The sequence below is a fragment of the Mus caroli genome, unplaced genomic scaffold, assembly GCF_978045245.1.
Source record: "Mus caroli unplaced genomic scaffold, Mus_caroli_1 scaffold_4, whole genome shotgun sequence".
Taxonomy (NCBI): domain Eukaryota; kingdom Metazoa; phylum Chordata; class Mammalia; order Rodentia; family Muridae; genus Mus; species Mus caroli.
The window spans coordinates 118,103,324-118,121,137 of NW_028227259.1; the positions used below are offsets into that span (position 1 = coordinate 118,103,324).

The following is a 17,814-nucleotide window of genomic DNA, read 5'->3' on the forward strand; positions in this document are numbered from 1 at the left end:
TTACTCGGAAAATAACCCATGTCATATCAAAACCCCCTTACTTGCTAATACATTCAAGACCAGCTTGGGTTATAGCGCAAGATACTGTCTTAAAAACCAAACCAAACCAAACCAAACCTCTGCTCTTAAAAGAGTTAAAAGGCAGAATGTGCCTTCTCTAACTCTTGTCCTATTTGAGAGCGTCTGCTAACCCAGACTCCACAGCCCTCCACCCTTAACCAGTACACTCATTTCCTGAAAACCAAAACAATTTTGGTAACTGGAAAGGGTCTCAAATAGCTTTCACCCTAAGTAACAACATCTCAAGAGAGTTCCCTGAATCATGTATTTATTCCCAGTAAGACGAAAGCGTGAGGTCTGACCGCACGCTGGACGGGCACTCTGCTCGGGGGAATACCTCTGACCGGAAGTTCTAAGGATGTACTTTTAAGCTCTGTTTAGTCTCAGTTTTCAACTGCAGCTGGTTCAAGAAGGCCAGCTTGTCAGACCACAGAACGGTGGTTTTGTGACGGCTTCCTTGAAGGGCTTGGTTTAAAGGTTCACTCCTGCTACTGAGCACTTCTCAGAGACAGGCAAGTTCCTGCCCAGCGATGACTATTCAGTCACGAGAGATTCCCACCAAGCACCAAAAGGATTACCAGGGGTGGCCCAGTTCTCAGGGTTGCTGACTCGATACAAGGCCAACAGGGGTGTGTGTGTGACCATGCTATGGTTTGTTATGGTGACTCTCCAACAATGGTTTTCAGCAATTCTTCTGGGGAGTGGGGCTGTGGGAAGGAGCTCAGAGCCTGCCCAGGGCCAGGCTGCCCTACATTCTCCGGTGTGACTCAGCTGCTCTGGGACACCGACAATCACCTTAGACTCCAGGAAGGATCTACAAATCATGGGTTACTGTGTGTAGTACTCTGAAGCACATGAGCCCCTCCAGCCACTGCAGAGACTGGACAGAGGCCATGAGGCGGGCAGGTCAAGGCAGTGGCTACCTACGCTGCCTGGAGAGATGGGGAAGATGGGAGCAGACTCACCCTGAGCCCTGCAGCTCCTCCAGATTGGATGCATTCCACTCGGAGCCCTGGGGGACAGATCATACAAAGCTCTGTGAGTGTTCACACTCCAGTCTCAGAGCTGCTTTTGGCACAGACGGGGGATGTGACAGTGGGGCTTTAGCCTCAGAGCAGAAGGAAGGATGGAAAAGAACCAGGAGAGGGAGAGGAAGGAGTCTAAGTAGGTTCCTGAGGCCCTTTGGGCATCACTGAGGGTGACAGAAAGGAAACAGAGCCTTGTTGATCCCCCAACTTCAGAGAAGTTTGCTTCATGTCCCCCAGTCTTCTTATTCTGCCATGGGCACAGCCTGCTGTGTCATCCTCACCATTAGATACAGAGGGAACCCTGGGTCCCTTTCCTGGTAGGTATTTGATACTTTAAAAGTTCCCAGAGAAACCCTGTCTCAAAAAATAAATAAGTAAATAAAAATAAAAAGTTCCCACCCTCTGACCCAGTAATTCTGAATTTCAAGCAGCGCTCCCAGGAACTAGTAACACAAATGACCACAGATCCCGATGATGGGCACTTCAAAATAAACCATCCCACTATACAGGAGGCAGAGGCAGGAGGATTGCCATGAGTAAAATAATCATCACGGTGGTGCAAGTAGGCGACACTCAAAGAAAAACAGCAACCAACCAAACAAACAAAAACCCCAGAGAGACAAAGTCTACTTGGAGCAGCACAGGTGCAGCCTCCTCTTTCTACACAGGCATCAGAGAAAGCCAGTGTGGGGCCCGAGTTCCAATCCTAGCCCTATAAGAAACTGAACAACAGGGGTTGGCGAGATGGCTCAGTGGGTAAGAGCACTGACTGCTCTTCCGAAGGTCCTGAGTTCAAATCCCAGCAACCACATAGTGGCTTATAACCATCTGTAATGAGATCTGGCTCCCTCTTCTGGTGCATCTGAAGACAGCTACAGTGTAGTTATGTATAATGATAAATAAATCTTTAAAAAAAAAAAAAAAAGAAACTGAACAACAGACAAACTAACAGCAAAATGCTGTGGGAGCTGGAAATATTTTTTTTCTCCCTTAAAATGATTTGTTTCTAATGTCTGTAGCATGTCTGACTGGATACATGGTGTACTGGCTATTTTTGTGTCAACTTGACACAGCTGGAGTTATCACAGAGAAAGGAGCTTCAGTTGAGGAAATGCCTCCATGAGATCCAACTGTAAGGCATTTTCTCAATTAGTGATCAAGGGGGAAAGGCCCCTTGTGGGTGGGACCATCCCTGGGCTGGTAGTCTTGGGTTCTATAAGAGAGTAGGCTGAGCAAGCCAGGGGAGGCAAGCCAGTAAAGAACATCCCTCCATGGCCTCTGTATCAGCTCCTGCTCCCTGACCTGTCTGAGTTCCAGTCCTGACTTCCTTTGGTGATGAACAGCAGCATGGAAGTGTAAGCCGAATAAACCCTTTCCTCCCCAACTTGCTTCTTGGTCATGATGTTTGTGCAGGAATAGAAACCCTAACTAAGACACATGGATACACTGTATCATTAAAAACGTCTCTATTCCTAGTCAAGGAGCACCAAATAGAGACACAAACAGCAACCAGGGATGCTCTTGAAAATGCAGCCACCTCAGTCCCGGCAAGGCCATCCCTGTCTTCATATCTCCGTCTCCTTGCCTGCCGTCTTCCTCTCCCGAGCTTCCCAGGTCATCTGGGGCTCAGGGTTTGACCATCAAGCAACGTGAGCTGGATTTTCACATCTCAGGGGCAGCCTCACGCATAAAATTCCTTTACTATCACTCATGGAAAGACAGGCGCCCAGCCTCCCCAGACTCCGCAAGCGCCACAAAGGCTGTGAGTCCTTTGGCTGTGACCGCCACCTAGTGGACAGAGTGGAGGAGGCGGCTTTTCACTGTTCTCAGGGAGGCCAGCCAGCACACACATACCCTCTCTGCCTTTTCAAGTTATTCAAACTCACACTCTCACATCTCAGTGGATATAGCCTGAGACCTGTACATGCAGGGAGAGTCACATAAAAACAAGAACATAAAAATATATACATTCAATGCTCAGGAGGCAGAGGCAGAAGGTCACAAACTCTAGGCTAGCCTGAGCTACAGAGTGAGCTTGTCTCAAAACCTACTTAAAGCACACACACACACGTGTGTGTGTATGTATACATATGTATGTATTTATTTATGAAGTATGTATCTATTTATGAAGACTGAAGTTTCCCCTCAGTGGCTAACGCCATTGTCTTTCAATTCCCGTAAGGAGACAGTTACGGCCCACAACCAGGCCTACAGAACCTGCGCATGTAGGCTCCAGAATGCACTTCACTTAGTCATCCTAACCGCTCTATGAGGGAAGAGACAAGTTGACTCAGTAGAGTGGGAGGGCACAGGGCAGGAACTTGGCCTTGATGGTTTGTTTTTTTTCCTTTCTTCCTTTTTGGTTTTTCCAGACAGGATTTCTCTGTGTAGCCCTGGCTGTCCTGGAACTCACTGGCCTCGAACTCAGAGACCCACCTGCCTCTGCCTTCCAAGTGCGGGGATTAAAGGCATTCGCCATCACTGCCCTGCTTTGGCTGGGTCTTTCCATTCAACTTCATGATCTCCTAGCTAATTTTAGCAACCTGCTTGCCTCTGAAAATTGGCCAGTTGCCTTCTGCGGACATTTACGATCTGAAGACACCCAGCACAGGAGACGTGGTGGGGAAAGAGTGCACCCTTCAGTGGGCTTGGAGAGGAGCAGGTAAGCTACCTTTGTTTCTGGTAGGTGCTAAGGCACAGCCTCATCTGGGTTGTATGTGTCTCTGAGCATGGTCCCCAATCCAAGTCCCAAAATTAGGCCCCCAAACCCGGTCCCACTAGAGCTGGGCTTCTTACAAGATAAAGATGGTCAAAGATGAGGGAGGGCTTGTCCATCTGGCCCAGGATGAGCAGCATCTCGTTATCGATGAATTCCTTAAACTCCTTCAGGTTGCAGTTCATTTGCTTCTCCAGCTCATTTCGGATCTGTGGGCGGGACAGACAGGAGTGATGTGGGGTGGAGCCGATCAGAAGTGATCTGCTCCAACAGGAGCCCACTTCCGCACAGGCATGAAGCCACCGGGGGAACTGTGTGACTGGTTTACAAAAGAGTGTGAGTTTGTCCTCATTTTCTTTGGCCCAGGGTGATGCGTTTAGACACGGACAGGTAGCACATCTGTGTGGGTTTCAGGAGTTCAGTCACTCCACCTCCAGCTTAACCCAGCAGGAGGAAGTCCGTTGTCCTCAACACAGAAATCTGTTTTTTCTTAAGGTTTTTTTTTTTCCTATCGAGTTTAAAACACAGGTTTACAATTAAGCACCAAATATACTGCAGTGAGAATGTAAAGTCGCTTCCCTGTAGGAGAAGGGACCACAGCGTGATTTTTAAAAAAGTACTAACCAGTGAAAGACCTGGAGGATTTAAAGCTGAGGTAGGAGTTTGAGTTTGAGGTCAGCCTGGGGCCACAAGGTGAGTTCCAGGTCAGTATGAACTATAGAGGAAGACCCCGACTCAAAAATACCCCAAACTAACAAACAACAAATAAATGGGCATTTCTCACGTTGCCACATTCCCAGCCCCAGTTAAGTATATAAATAAATAAATATAAACCAAAAACAATATATTTTTAAGATTTTTGTTTTATAAGGCAGGGTCTCACAATGTAGCCCTAGCTAGCCTGGAACTCAATATGTAGATAACAATGTCCTTGAAGTCAGAGAACTTCTGTCCTGGTCCTAGGATTAAAGGTGTGTGTGCCCCAATGCCCGGCTTCTAGATTCGTTTGAGTGTATGCAGTGCACCATGTGCCTGCAATGCCTGCATCGGCCAGAAGAGGGCGCCAGACCTCCTGGAGAGGGTTTTAGCAGTGAGCTACCATGAAGGCACTGGGTATGGATCTCAGGTGATCTGAAGGAGCAGCCAGTACTCCTAACCTAGGAGCCATCTCTCCAGCTCCCACATCTTTTACTATATTTATTATTATTATTGACAAAGGAAAAACTGACCAAGGAGAAACTGAAAAGGCATAGGGAAAAGCCTGAGGTATACACCCCCTGTCCAGCACAAGGCCGAGGGGACACACAAATGCAGCAGAGGACACAGAAGACTTGAGGTTCCTTGGAGGAACCCAAGGACCTTCTACAGCTGTCTCCAGGGCTCAGGGAGGGCAGTCGAGCTGCCTATGGTCTTTCGCAATCAGACTAAAGCCAAACTCTAAGCCTGGGCCCTCCACAGACTTAGTACCACCTCCACAGACTTAGTACCACGGCAGAGCAAAGCGCGGGTGAGCCTCTAGGGTGCACAGTAAATGCACACATAAAAAACCCAAGAGATCCTGAGCCTGCCTCTGTGTGTGTGTGTGTGTGTGTGTGTGTGTGTGTGTGTATGTGTGCCTCCTATGAGCTGAGGGATGGAGAAGCAGGGGGGAGGGGGAGGGGGAGGGTGTCTTACTTCCTTAGAAGTCACATTTTCAAGGTCCTGGCTCATCATGATGCTCCGGAGTTTGGCTTTAATGAGGCGCTCAGTTCTTTCGCCCTCGGTTGGCCTAGGAGGAAAAGGTATAGGAGGCTGCTATACATCTCTCTCTCTCTATATATATATATATATAGAGAGAGAGGAGCCCCACCCCCCACCCCGAACCTCACGTCCTCACTGTGGCTTGCACAGGGACAGGGTATTGTGGGTTCAGTGTGAGCAGACAGAGAAACCCCATCTACAGTCCCACAGGAGGAGTCAGTGGGTAGGGGACTTGCTCTCCACACAGACCACCTATGGGAACTGCCAACAAACAGCATGGGCTCAGTCTCCATCTGACACTTCTACCGGGGCCATCGCTGCATCCTCACCAAGTCCTCCCATGAAATCAAAGCCTGTGCACTCTGCATCATGTCTATATGCCAGTCCTGCTAATTAATTAACTCCTGGGACCATGGGGTGAAAACCTGGACAGTCAGTCCACTCCCCCAGCTGACTTCAAATGCCTCAATCAGCCACCATCCTTCCATCTCTTCTCATGGCCTCTTGGTTGTGTCTGGTCATCTGAGCAACTCTTAAAACCAGTATCGTAGCAGACACCTCCTCACTCTGAGGGAATGTGAGAGTGTGGCCTCAGGTCACTCTCAGTGCTGTGAAGGCAGACACAGCCCTCTGGATCCAGATACCCACGATGGTAGACTCTGCAACCACAATTCTAAGTAAACTTAGAATTGGCAACCTTAAGGGACAAGGTTTAGGAACAGAGCACAGATGAGAGATGGGTGGCATGTTCCTGTGGTGAGCGGATGAAGTGGGGGAACTGCTCCCCACAAATGCACACATGGAGAGTATTGCGCGTGTGTATGCGTGTGCGCGCGCACACACACACACACACACACAAACCTTTTAGAGCAGTGGTTCTCAACCTGTGGGTCACGACCCCTGTAGGAGGGTGATGTCAAAAGACCCTTTCACTAGGGACGCCTTAAGACCATTGGAAAACTCAAATATTCACAACAGTAGCAAAGTTACAGTTATGAAGTAGAAACAAAAATAAATTTATGGTTGGGGGTCACCACAACGTGAGGAACTGTATTGAAGGGTCACAACATTAGAAAAGTTGAGAACCTCTGGCCCACGGGCACAGGTTCAGGTTAAACCTGTTCTGGAAGGGGGTTCTCAGTCAAGGGGCTGCGAGGGAAGCAGGACCCTGAGAGGGAGCAGCGTTGATCGGTGTGGGAGGAGCCTCAGCACCTACTTGTCCACAAACAGAGCGGGGGAGTCCGGCCGCGTGGACTCCAGGTCCTGCATGGCATTCCACTCATTGATGCAGCTCTGCTCCGAGCTGATGCAGCTCTCATAATAGGTGGCCCAGATGAGCGCTACTCCCCCTGGGAAGTAGTTATGCCTCCGGGCCACTTCGCAGGCCTTGTGAAGCACTTGCAGGGCAGACCTGGGAGGCAGGGAGGAGAGAGGAACTCAGGATGGGACCGGTTGCGCAAGGGGGTGGGGGGCTGAGCGTAAGAGGGGGCAAGGCAGCTTGGGTTCTGCAGCAGTGGAAAGGCAATTCAGAAACGGCTCCCTCTTGGAGGCTCTGCTCGTGAGGAGTGTGAGGGACACACAGTAGCTAGAAACAACTGTCAACTCCCAGAGGCTGTATCAATTAAGCTCGCAGGCAGACAGGATATCCCTCACCGTTTCCAAAGGAATAAACAGTTGCCAGCAGCAGACCCCATCCCATAGCCCCTAACTCTCCCAAGCTGGTTGGGTCACATTCCAGCAACCAACTCTAAATTAGCCTTCAGGTCTGCAGGCAGGGCTCTGTACTGCAGGCGTCTAATGGCAGGAAAGGTCTTTAAGGAACAGCAGGGGCTCCTGAATGCACAACTGATCTTGGGGGCGGGGAGGAGGGGGCTTTAAAATATGTAAGCTTTATTTAGTTAGCCTCTTTTATTTCTTTTGACAAAAAAAAAAAAACCCTCAAAGCTGAGAATTTCTCAGGGAATGGGCTGCTGAGGGATGCAAAGGCACAGGCAAAAGGGCCCTCCTGCCCCTCCTCCCCACCCCACCCCCGCCCCAAGGGAGGTGAGAGCTCCTAGGATGTTCATGTCCTCGGACACAGCAAAGCAGCCCAACTGTCCGAAATTCTATCTGTCCCACCATCCTGGCAGGATGAGGAAATAAACTTGAGCCAAGTGTTTATTAAATTCAGTTTTGGTTCCTAAGAAATAAATAAATAAATAAATAAAAGAAAAGTGGAGCCAGGCGTGGTGGCGCACGCCTTTAATCCCAGCACTCGGGAGGCGGAGGCAGGTGGATTTCTGAGTTCGAGGCCAGCCTGGTCTACAAAGTGAGTTCCAGGACAGCCAGGGCTATACAGAGAAACCCTGTCTCGAAAAAACAAAAAAAAAAAAAAAAAAAAAGAAGAAAAGTGGATAAAACAACCACAACCGCCACAAACGATAATAATTAATAATGACAGTAACAACTTGGCCACAGTGATTATCCACTAGGGGCACCACCTGCGGTCAGAGCGCAGACTTCCTCAGCCTTGCCCACCTCAAATGGCCCTGATGAGCCCAGCCTAGAGTAGCAGGGAAGAGGAGCCCAGCACTAGCCAGGTGGCCTGTGAGTGAGCTCTCCCCTCCCTGGACAAAGCAATTGTTTGGAAACTCTCATCTTAGCTGGAAGCTTTTCTTCCTTTATCCCAGCTCTTCTGTTTAGCCCGAGGGAGTGAACAGCTTTTGACACTTCAGTGTGACACTGGGCCTACAAACACGCTGAGCTATACCTACAGTGTATAGTGTGAGTGTGTGGCCTCAGGCTTGGACACACCCATGAGAGAGCTGTAAGAGGAGGCTGGTCCAGGGAGCTGCGGCAGTGCCAAGTTCAGCCACCGTAGAGGGTCATGCAACCTTCCCTGGGATCCTGGCCCTTCAGCTGGTGTGCCGTGGCCTGACCACCAAGAGAATACCAGCCCAGCTTTTTTTATTTGTTTGTTTGTTTGTTTATTTTTCGAGACGGGGTTTCTCTGTGTAGCCCTGGCTGTCCTGGAACTCACTCTGTAGACCAGGCTGGCCTCGAACTCAGAAATCCACCTGCCTCTGCCTCCCAAGTGCTGGGATTAAAGGCGCGCACCTCTACTGCCTGGCTACAACTGGTTTTTCTATTCATTCTGTCGAGTAGAGAATACCTCTAATGAGTTCAAAGCTCCCCCCTCCCCCCCCCCCCCCCCGCCCCCAACACACTCACCACATGGCCTGGACAGACACTGGCTTGAATATGTGCATCCTGCCCGCTGTGCTCACACTGAAACCGCTGAGGATGGAAAACAGGCGATGAAGTGAGAGCTGAAGTCACTCCGGACTCTGGATTCAGTCCCTCCCCAGACTCGGGACCAGCAGGCTTTCTGCTGTCCAACAAGGGCAACCTGGCGTTTTGCTGTCTGCCAGGTACATCCTTAGTACCCCAAAAGTGAATTACCTGTAGTGCCTCCCTCATCTGTGCACTCTGGGCCACAGCCCCAGAAGAGTCTTGAGTACTCAACAAAGCAAGTAGATCCCATAGGAACAGACAGGTGCGTGGGGGGGGGGGGCGGGGGGTGACACCCACCCCTGCAGTGACACTTCCTGAGCTAAATCCCTGAAGAATACCCAGAACAGGCCTGACCACACAGGGACACACCACTGAAGTGATCAGTCTTCCACACAAGATTATCCAAAGGTCTGGGCTCTGTTGGTGCTTTGGGTTACAGGGAAATGGTAAGCATATAAAACATTTGTTTTATGTGTACGCCTGCACAACGGTGTACCAGGTGTGTGCCTGTCGCACACAGAGGCCAACAGAGGGTGTAGGGGCCCCTGGAACTGCAGACAGGAGGTTGTGAGCTGCCGTGTGGGTGCAAGGAACCAAACCCACAACTTCTGCAGGAGCAGCCAGTGCTCTGAGCTCCCATGCCATCTCTCCAGCCCCCTCCCCCCCCCCAGAAAAGAATCTTTCAAAGTGTGTCCATACCCGTCCCCATCCAGGTGAATCTTGGTGTCGCTCCAGAGTCGAAGAACCATTCCGATCGTGCAGCTTTTGCTAAGTGGGAAAGAGAAGATGTCTGAGTCCGTGTCTGCCCCTGTGCAGGCAGGATTCCCTCAGTCTCTTCACCACCTGCTGCCCTGGCATCAGCTGTGGGAGCTATGGTGGGGAAGGGCTCCCATCCTGTCTGGGCACTGTCCCACTCATGGCTGGATTCTAGAGGACACAGGCCTGGGGTGGCCGTAACTCCACAACTACAGAAGCTCTTGGGGTACCAAGGACCAGCAGCTGATCTCAGTCCCCCTTCCCCCACCGCAGTGGGGTGACCTGGTAGAGTGTCACACCCAACTGCAGACAGGTAATCAATGACAGCCCATACCAGGCTTTTGTCCTGGGTAACAGGAGATGGGAGGACCCCAAAGCTCCACTGCTCACTCAGACTCCTGTCTGTCTGTCTGGTCTCCCTTTTGTGCTGCTGCCACTTTACAAACTAGCTCAATCCGGTTCTGTCTTGCCCACCCTAACGTGCGCTGATACACTGGCGCCACTGTAACAGAGCCTTATCAGAGGGTCCCTGAGACGGTGACGAAACTCTCGTGGCATTTAAGAACTGGCTCTTGAGAAACCGCGGTGATCGTGCCCAAGCAACACCACAGCCCTCAGGAATTTCTATCTTTGCCGTGCGGGTTACAGGCTCTGGGCCCAGGGGTAGTTGTGTGGGAGGGAGGGTAAGAGGGTTGGAGGGGGTTTAATGTTATTCCCTCCTGTGCCCGGGTGACTCCCACTCCAGAGATAGCGCCTACCTCGTGCTATCCTGCCTCTCAGTATGCGAGGGCAAGGAAGTTTTAAGGTGGTAGTTCTCAACCTGTGGTAGTTCTCAACCTCAAAGACCATTGGAAAACACCGATATTTATGTTACAGTTCATTAACAGTAGCAAAGTCACAGTTATAAAGTAGCAATGAGAATCATTTTCTGGTTGGGGTCACCACAACAGGAGGAGCTACATACATGGAAGGGCTGTAGCATTAGGAAGGTTGAGGACCACTGGGTTAAGGTTTCTAGGTTAAACTAGACTAAGCCTCTGGGTTGGCAAACTCCCTGCTTTCGCTCTTGCTGGTCTATGCAGCATCTGCGACTAGCTCTACTCTCTCTATGGAGATGTGTGCTGAGCCTCACAGAGCTGGCCTCTTTTAGACACAGCAATACGGAAGAAGCTGGTGACTAGGACACTAGTGAACTGATGTCTGGAGGACTAGGGTCCGGTACACTCGTCTATGACCATGACAAAGAATCATTTCATGAATTCATGACCATCTCCATGGCTGTCATTACCATGTAATGACGTTCCCGTAGAACTCATAATGAAGTTAGACAGTGAAGAAGGCGGGCCTGGGGGGGTGGGGAGGGAACAACACACAGGATGTGGGGTTAGGGAACCTGCGTCTTCACGGGTGACAAATGATGCTGAAGGGGCAGGTGGGAGCAACTGTGGGGGAGGGGAGCAGGCTGTAAGTCCCTGTGGTCAAAAACAAAGAAGCTAGCTGAACCCGAGCCGGCCTGGAGGTGCAAGCAGGAGTCACAGGCTCCTGCGTGCATGCATAGAACCCGCTTTGATAGAGCTTTACACATTTGAAAAAAAACAAACTGATGGACATAGGGTGGTATACACACTCCCAGTGTTCAAAGCATACCTGAACCAAAGCAAAAGCTAACCTCAGATCAGCCCCAAGGCCTAAGGAGAAGTCTGGAGTCACCATAGCTTCAACAGACTTTCTACATGGTCCCTGTATGTTCCCTCTCTGGGAACTCATAAGAATATTTGGAGAGGGGGTTGTCAACATGTACTAAACCCCCTAAAACCCAAAAATCTCATGGCCAAAATTTAGGAAAACAGACAGAGTCTCCCTATGTTGCTGGGGCAATGCTGTTGGGGAGTCCCAGGGAGAATACGAGCCTGGTGCTCAAGGGTCGTGAAGGCCAGTTCTGTCCCAAGCAACCCCTCCCCGATGAGATGCCCCCTTGGAGAACATGCATCCCAGTTGCCTCCGTGCCCATGGCAGAAAAGGAAGTCACTTACTCGCCGATCTCTCAATCTTCCTATTTTTCTTAAATTTCACTTTAATTGCTTACTTATATGTATAGATGTTTTGTCTGCACACCAGCAGGGGGCATCGGATCCCACGGGACTACGGTTATAGGCCATTGGGAGCAGCCATGCGCTGGGAATTGAACACGGGGCCTCTGGACGAGCAGCCATTGCTCTAACCTACAACTGCCCTGGGGTTGGCCCAGCAGCCAGGCTGTGGCTCTAGCTCAGGGTCTCAATAGGGAGACAGTGGCCTGAGTGTGTAGAACTCACAGCAGAGGTGAGACGACCACAGGGACAGAGGGACCCAGGAGAAACAAAGCCAGGAGGCCGAGGGGTGGGGAGGAAGAACAGGACATATCAAAGTGGGCGGGAACGAAGGTGCAAGCCCATAAGAGTTCAGCTGGATGCATGAACCTGGGTGCAAATGAACAGGAGTAATGACCTTCTATGGCCTTGGACTGCAACAACAGTTCACATCTCTTGTACTGCACTCCTGTCACGTGAGTGGGCCAACAAGTGCACACAGGACAAGCCCCAGAATGAGTGAACAAGCAAAAGTCATGCAGGAGAACTGCGAACACCAGGAGAGAGACACGGGATGTTCTCCAGCACTGTTGCCTCCGGTCCCAAGAAGCCACTCTTGGACTCCACCCTTGTGCCATAGAACAGAGCATCACAGTGGCAGCCAGGTGTCAGTAGTGAGAACTCCCCTGGGAGGACCAGGACACTGGCCCCTGGGATTCTAGACATTTCTCCCTCCCCTGGCTGCACACGATCCTGGGAGATGCTGGAGTCTACTCGAGCCAACACTGACTGTAAGGAGACTCCATAACACTGCCCAGGACAAACTGAGTGCCAGACCTGTGCTCTGCTCTGCAACACAACAGCGGTGATCAGAGGAGATCTGACTCCTATGAAGCTTCTACAGTGAGCATCAAAAGGAGGGTACAGGGGGCTGGAGAGATGGCTCATTGGTTAAGAGCACTAACTTCTCTTCCAGAGGTCTTGAGTTCAATTCCCAGCAACCCACATGGTGGCTGTAACCATCTGTCATGGGATCCGATGCCCTCTTGTGGTGTGTCTGAAATCTTTATAAAAAAAAAAAAAAGAGGGTAGGAGCTACAGGAGACAGTCCCCCTACACACACACACCCTGTTCAGGACTAGAATAGGTTACCCAAACCATCTCCATGTGGTGAGAAAAATTCTTGTCCCTGGAATTTCCTACAGAGCTGGGCCATCATCTGAAAAACTGTAATTGACACGTAAAACATTAGCGCCTTAGCCTGGGCATGGAGGCACGTGCCTGTAGACATACTACTCGAAAAGCTGAAACAGGGGGCTGGTGAGATGGCTCAGTAGGTAAGAGCACTGACTGCTCTTCCAAAAATCCTGAGTTCAAATCCCAGCAACCACATGGTGGCTCACAACCATCCGTAACGAGATCTGATGCCCTCTTCTGGTGCATCTGAAGCCAGCTACTGTGTACTTACATATAATAATAAATAAATCTTTAAAAAAAAAAAAAAAGAAAAGCTGAAACAGGGGGAATCATGAGTTATGTGCACATGTACGTGCCGCATATGTATGTAAGTGCGTACTCACTCATGTGCTTCAAAAAGGACGGCTCCTCCCACTTCTGTGAGCCCCCTCTCTGGCGGTGCCTCAACAGCGCACCACACTCCCCATCCACACACTTCAATACCATTCCTCCCTCCTGCAGGATGGCAGTCCTTCTGAGTCCACCCGCTGTTCTTTCAGACCAGTCCTCAGCGCACAGAGCCACGGACAGCTCCGCTCCTTCCCTCCTCACGCCATACCAAACTTTCTCACGATGCCAGAGGGCAGGGGAAGACGAGTCACCAGATGAGTTCATCACCCACTGACTGCATCATTCCCAGTTATCCAAGTCTTAGTCACCAGCCTATGACACAGCCGCGTAATCATAAGGAAACCCAGCTGCAGTCATGTGATCCCCGGCTCAGTCTTCTGGTTATTGATTCCACATGAAACACCTGCCGCCCCGCACACCTTTGCCCTCACTGTGCTGCCTACTGGCCTTGAAATCCATCTTGGCATCACCCAACTGCCTATACTATCACAGAAGCCTGATACCTGTCACTGCTAAGCCTCTTGCCTCCGTGGTAGTGACACAATCCTCTGTGCTGAGTTGAATGTGTGCTGTGGCATCACTGCTGACCTGGGGCCTGGCCTGTGGTCTCCAACACGGTGTGCCTCGTACGGTGTACAAGGAAAACCCATCCACTTATTGATAAGTAGGGTAATGGGTGGAGAAAGCAGAGAGCCCGCTCTGACAGATCTAGGGTTGGCAACAACTTCCCACACTTGGCTCGCGTCATACCATGGTAGGGTCACAATGGGATTTATTTGACCTCGAGGCTTGGGGAAACACAAGCTTTCACTCAAGGACCTGCCAAAAGCAAACAGTGGGGCCCAGTAGTGGTGATGGTGGTGGTAGTAGTGTCTTACACCTTTAATGCCGCCCTTGGAGGCAGAGGCAGGTCCATCTCTATGTGCAGCCTGGTCTAGAGAGTGGGTTCCAGGACAACCAGGGCTACACAGAGAAACCTTATCTTGGAAAAGAAATCAATCACTCAAACAAACACACAAAGCCCTCAGAGCTCCCTGTTGGATCACACACTTCAGGAAACATCCCTGTACAGGATGCCTTCACAGCTGTGAAGGATCCCTCCAATCTGTTCATGTCTAGAAGCTGGGTCCCCAAATCTGCGCCGTTTGAGGAGGTGGTATATTTATGAGCTGAGATCTGGTGGAAGATGGCGCCAGGTCCCACCCTCAGAAAGAGTGAATGCTAGCTAAGCCTAGCTTCCATTGCGGCTGGCTTCCTGTTCGCCATGTGATCTTTTCTGCGCAGACTCACGGCGGCAGGAGACTAAGGGCTGGGAAGACAGGCCCTATCCCCAGAGCCTTGCTGCTTCCCCAACCCCCCCTCCCCCCATCTTCTGTAGGGACTCATTGCAGGACATCAGGAAAACCTCTGGCCAATAGTGACCCATCTACTCTGATGGGAACTGCCATTCTCCAAGACTCACCTCTCCTTACTGGAAAAATCAACTCCCAGCAGAATATTCTCCTCGGTGTCCTGGCGCCCGCTGGTGTACACCACGACCATGTAGCGGACACGGTCGGTCCAGACACTCTCTAGGCGCACAGCCTACAAACAGAGGTCACCTTGCTATAGTTTGTTCCCTTCCTCCATCCCCCAAACCAAGACTCCACGCCCAAATCAGGGAAGAAATGAAGGCCAAGTGCTTGTGAGGAGGAGCTGAGAGCGCGTGTGTGCCTGACACTGAGGGGACAGCCAACTGCCTGCAGTCAGGGCACAGGCGGCATGTTCAGGCTACATTCACGTGTAGCAGAGGTGCCAAAGAGACCTGACACGTCTCTCTTCTGGCCCCTTTGGGGAGCTAGGCATAGAACCCAGAGTGTCACACATCCCAGTGATGCCTCTACCACGGCAGAGCAGCCCTCCAGTGCCCTGACTTTGATCAACGATGTGAAGGAAGGCATCCTGATAGACAAGGTGCGCTGAGTGCCACGCCCTCAGCTCTCACCAGCTTGATTCTGTCTTCACAACGCAGGAGGTTGATCATCACTTGAAGGTGCTGAGGCAGATCACCTGCGGGGCCGACAAGGAGAGGTTTAAGTGGCTACTCACCTCCTCCCTTAGAAAAACCACACCACACCACACCACACCACACCACACCACACCACACCACACCACACCACACCACACCACACCACACCACACCACACCATGGAAGGCTGATTCCAACGGCCTGGGCGATACAGTGGTACATTCAACAAAGACTTTGGGACTCGCAGCCCCTGGAACACGTTATCTATCATACTGGAGCAAACATTCCTTGGCAAGGCGTGGAGGCAGAAACTGCAGTCGTGGCTGTAGGGAGGCGTGCGCCACGGGCTGAACTGTGAGGAAAAGGACTAAGTGCATTTGTCCTCTTCAAACTCTTGGGCGTTTTTCACACAAGCCAGATGTTACTTCTGCATCTGGGAAGTGTATGTGGGGGGTGGGGGAAATCTACCTAACCACAGACAACAGCTGTGAGCTGGGTGTCCAGAGAAACTATTTGAGGAAAAAAAAATCGATTATTCTCTGTTCACAAAAAGGAAATTGCTGATGTATTCTCTTTTTCCTTCATTGCTAAGAGAAGTAAAAAGATAATAATCCCAGCACTTGGGAGGCAGAGGCAGGCGGATTTCTGAATTTGAGGCCAGCCTGGTCTACAGAGTAAGTTCCAGGACAGCCAGGGCTACAGAGAGAAACCCTGTCTCAAACAAACAAACAAACAAACAAAACAAAAAACAAAAAAAAAAGTAATCTAAAGCAGCAATCTTCCTGCCTCGGCCTGTTAGGATCGAGGACTGTGGGTGCACACCACCATTCCCAGCCAGAAAGTCATTTTTTAACAAAAAATGTGTACGTTCCTGTGGTGAGGGGCTGTGTATATTTATGTGTAGTTGCCTGCAGAGTCCAGAAGAGGGCGTTGGATCCCCTGGAACTGGAGCTGCCCAACAGAGATACTGAAAAGTGAAAGTGGGTCCTCTGCAAAAGCAATGTGCACTCTTAACCACTGAGCTCTCCCCTCAGACGCATATTCACTTTTTTTGGATAGAGTTTAAATAGCCCAGTCTGGTTTCAAACTCACAACCCTCTTAGGATGGAATTTGAACTTCTCTGGGATGGGGTCTGAAAAGTATGCAGGGCCAGGGAGCACTCTCACTGGAGGTCGGTAGGGTACTCCCCTGTGTCTAGCTGCTGGGGTGCAGTGCTGCCATAAAGCAGGACGTAAGAGCCCAGTTCTGCTTTTCCACACCCTGAGGTCTGCATGCCCTCTGAGGAAAGGCTCACGGGAAGCTGCTCACCAGGATGATGGTGTGACTAGTAACTCAGTACAACTACCCTCTCCAACAGTGCGCGGCGCTCAAAAGAACTCAATTATCCTTTTTCTTTTGATTCCCCTACAGGGAGCTGAAAGTATGGCTCCTCTGTGCAGCACTTGCCTAGTATAAGGCTTTGGGTTCAGTGCCCAGCACTGCAAAAACAAAAACAAAAACAAAAGACAAAGTACCAACCACAGACAAAGTAACAACAGGACCCTGAACACATGCTGGGAACCCTGGAAGGACAGGGTTCCTGAACACATGCTGGGAACCCTGGAAGGACAGGGTTCCTGAACACATGCTGGGAACCCTGGAAGGACAGGGTTCCTGAACACATGCTGGGAACCCTGGAGGACAGGGCTGCCTACTGAGGCAGTTGACCCAGGAAACCACAACTACCCAGTCTGCTGCAAAAGCAAGTTGTACTTTTAAGGCACAGAGGTGTGACACTGTCCCTCTGCCCCGCTTGTCAGGAGGGGACAGCTCACAGTAAGTGTAAATAAGTAAATAAGATCCACAAAACACAGACAAAAGAGCCGCAGAACACAGCCTCCCTCGCAGGCTGAATCTGGCCTAACCCCACAGAATTAACCTCTGGCCACTCTCCACAGCGGTGAGGGAGGCAATAGGAAAAGAGAACACAGTGACGCCCTTTGTGGGTCATCTCAGGCCAGCCAGTGACCAGCTCCCTGGCTGTGTGCATTCAAGGGAAACATGGACCAGCTTTCCCAGGGGCTGATACAAAGTAGCTCCTTTGCAGATGCAGGCCAAGCTTACTCACATTCGGGATACGTTTCACACACCACAGACACCAGCAGATGTGGAAATGACAGGCTGCTTAGCTTTTTCACACCGGAAGTCACATACACCACCCCCTAGAAAGGCTGGCATGGGATGTGTGCATGTGTGCATCTGTCTGTGGAAGCCAGAGAACAACCTTAGCTCACCAAGGAACTTTCACCTTTTGTACGAGACAGGATCTCTCACTGCCCTGGAACATCATTAGCTAGGTTAGCTGGCCAGCGAGGTCTCAGGATCCACCTGTCTCCACCCTGGGGTGACAGATGTGCACAGTCACACCTGGCCCTTTCTGTGTGGGTCCTTAGGATCCGAACTCAGGCCCTACTCTTGAAGGAAGCGCCATATCAACTGTGCTCCTGGAGTGCGTTGATAATGTTGATAACCGATTTCTTTTTATTTTGTTGCTTTGCTTTTGAAGCAGGGTCTTGCTTTGTAGCCTCAGGCTGCCC

The 17,814-nt window shown here is 50.7% G+C and overlaps 1 protein-coding gene across 1 annotated transcript in view; it reads right to left on the reverse strand.

The window, feature by feature from the left end:
- The window catches only part of Ssh1 (slingshot protein phosphatase 1), a 56,158-nt gene that overhangs the window by 13,670 nt on the left and 24,674 nt on the right, over window positions 1-17,814 (reverse strand). Inside the window, exons 4-11 of the mRNA XM_021163106.3 lie at window positions 15,214-15,278; window positions 14,692-14,813; window positions 9,517-9,585; window positions 8,755-8,820; window positions 6,761-6,955; window positions 5,479-5,572; window positions 3,885-4,013; window positions 1,026-1,072 (exon numbers count right to left, since the gene is read on the reverse strand). Coding sequence (XP_021018765.1) covers window positions 1,026-1,072; window positions 3,885-4,013; window positions 5,479-5,572; window positions 6,761-6,955; window positions 8,755-8,820; window positions 9,517-9,585; window positions 14,692-14,813; window positions 15,214-15,278 — 787 coding nt within the window. The remainder of the gene's footprint in view (window positions 1-1,025; window positions 1,073-3,884; window positions 4,014-5,478; window positions 5,573-6,760; window positions 6,956-8,754; window positions 8,821-9,516; window positions 9,586-14,691; window positions 14,814-15,213; window positions 15,279-17,814) is intronic.